The 2,696-nt window shown below is 34.9% G+C and overlaps 1 protein-coding gene across 1 annotated transcript in view; it reads right to left on the bottom strand.

The window, feature by feature from the left end:
• Positions 1-863: 863 nt before the first annotated feature.
• Positions 864-2,696, bottom strand: part of RTF1 (RTF1 homolog, Paf1/RNA polymerase II complex component) — a gene marked incomplete in the record, with an annotated part of 35,806 nt that continues 33,973 nt past the window's right edge. The window contains 1 exon segment of the mRNA XM_072428502.1: positions 864-1,554. Coding sequence (XP_072284603.1) covers positions 1,448-1,554 — 107 coding nt within the window.

Raw genomic sequence — 2,696 nt, forward strand, 5'->3', positions numbered from 1 at the left:
GTCAATCAGACAATATATGGTGTGATGAAGGTGTGGTGTTTGACAGGGGCATCATCCAGATCATCCATCAAGAGAATAGATGGAAGGAAGGGGAGTGCAGGAGGCCTAGCAATTTGGCCACATTGTTATTGGCAAACCCAAAGGATCTACAGAAGGGTCAGTGTTGTGTAGCTGGGGGGGAGGGGGGTTGGATGCAAATACCAAGAAAAAAGTGAGATTAAGATGTGATTTTTACATTTAACCTTCTACATGCAAGGTATATTTTGCAAATCAAGTGATTCAATGCTAGTTCAATCTAAAATTTTAGTCTTCAATGATGCAATGAATACATTAACCCAACAGAAGGGGAAACCAAACTCAAGCACAACATATCTTCAGAGAAGACACCCCACTCATTTAATTGATTCCCTCATAAGGGTTAAGGGATTAAAGTCAAATTTCTTATTGCTGATTAAAAATTCACTTTCAGTGATGTACCTATGCCAGAATTCACAAGTCACAGCTCTGGTCCACTACAGAAGGTAATCTACGAGGAAAGATTTTTGACAACTATAAATGTTGATTTTTTGAAGTGTATGTTCTGGTCCTGGCTTCTTACCTTCACTTTCTAGTGAATTACTGTGTACACACTTAAAAAGGAACATCTCAAAATAAAATAGGAACTGCTGCTAAAGCTTCCTTTATTAGAATTGTATCACTAAGTATTGACTTACCTGGAACACGGGAACATAGTAATAAGGAATAATAATAATATTATTTAATAATAATATGATTATTATAATAATATTAATAGGAATAAATATTAGTTGTCATTCAATATGCATATATGTTGTTTGGAGTCAAGAAAATACATAAATACAATGTCTATTTATTAAGAATCCTTTATTGAATATTTCCTTACAGTTGTGGATTTTGGGTTTGTATTTACAATCTTGGTGAATGGTATACAGTCAGCCACCTAACTGCAGCACAAAAGAAACAAAAAAATAAAATAAAAATGTATGCCCTTTACAGGTATATCCAAATACAGTGTCATTCTTCCATCATTCCTTCAAGCCGATGAAATAGCGTAGGTTTATCATACAATATGTAATTTTTTTTTTTTTTTTTTTTACTTACGTACAAAGATTAGGTAACTTGGTGCTCACGCAGTTTCTGCTCCATGTTCTGCAGAGCCCCCAAATCCCTTGTAATACTGAGCACTGAGATCAGGCTTTATAAAATGGGGAGGCAAACAAAATAAAAAAACACAAATCCAACAGCCAGGGCAGAGAACTGGTGTTGTGCAGTTTCTTTAAGTCAGTAAGTTTATTTTACAAGTAATGAAATTTCCGAGTCTACGCTTAACTTTGTTGCTGCTCCAACCCAAGGACGACAAACAAACAGATGAAAAACTTGAGAAACAATGGAGCATGCAAGGTCAGAAACAGCTGGCTGGTGGTCCATATTAAATAAGTCCTCTCCTTTTTTTGTAGTCTTCCAGATTCAAAGATCTTCGTGGCGCACCATCCTTGGCAGGGGGGGCCTTTGCAGAAATAGCAAGTGATTTGGATTCTGTAAATTAGATATAAAAATATTTATGGTTCGATCAATTTTTATTTATGGAAAATTGATAAATGTGTGCGAGAGATTTTTAGTAATCAATATGGAATATCTTCATCTAAATCATCTAATATCACACATTAATGCTTGATTGAGGTTAGGTTGATGTACCCCTCAAGCCCTTTTAGGTTATTCATTATTTTTGAAACATTCTGGGGCACTCTATTGTGTTATTTGTTCTGTGGTAATGTAATTGTTATTCTTTAACCTACTACGTCATCAGGATGAGGTTACCTTTTGGGGACATAGTATTTTCCATAAATATTTCCATGCCCTTTTAATAATTTTGTTGCTTTGTTAATAGCATGTAGCACAGAGTTAAAAAATAGATTTAACTATAAAATGTTGGAGGTGTCATCAGAGCAACAGGTTACAGTAAATCATCCAACGAGGAGTACTGTTCCTGTGTTAATATTCATGAGATACTAACAACTCATTTTAGGGAAATTTACTCAGTACTTGTTGCACCTCCAGGAAAGTATGCAAATGAAAATCTTGCCAATAAGACAGAAAAAACAGCCTGTTCAGAGTTTTAACACTTCCCTACTGTATATAATAGTAGAAAAAATGGCTAAGCATGATTTACAGAGAAATATGATAATGTAAGCCTTTGATTTGTCTATGCAGGGCAACATCTTATGTCCGTTTAACTCCCTAACTAATTCAGTTTGTTCCCATGCAGTCTCTTTTTGCTGCTAGAAAAAGTGACGTTTAGTTGCAGCTTTCCTGCTCCAGTAATCCCCGCAGCAGGCAAGACAAGGGCAGGTCCCATTTATCCTCAATACATTGCTGCTACAGGAAATGATCCAACCAGCAGGAAATTTACCTGAAGCTAAAAATTAGTTTTTAATGGTTGAAAAAAATGTGTTTTGAAGCTTGATAAGGAATGCAAATGTGTTTTGCAAGGAGTCAATAGGCTCCATTGGGCTAATTTGTGGGAAAACACAAACTATATGGTATTAATTCTGTTCATTTCAGTACAACTGAATGTAATGACAAAAAAACTAAGTCATTCTAACAAGATCTTTTAAATGTTTCCTTGCCTATGTATTTTTTGTGTATTAATTGTTAACTCCTAATGTTCTTTTTTTTTT

The sequence above is a fragment of the Pyxicephalus adspersus genome, chromosome 12 (genome assembly GCF_032062135.1).
Source record: "Pyxicephalus adspersus chromosome 12, UCB_Pads_2.0, whole genome shotgun sequence".
Lineage (NCBI taxonomy): Eukaryota > Metazoa > Chordata > Amphibia > Anura > Pyxicephalidae > Pyxicephalus > Pyxicephalus adspersus.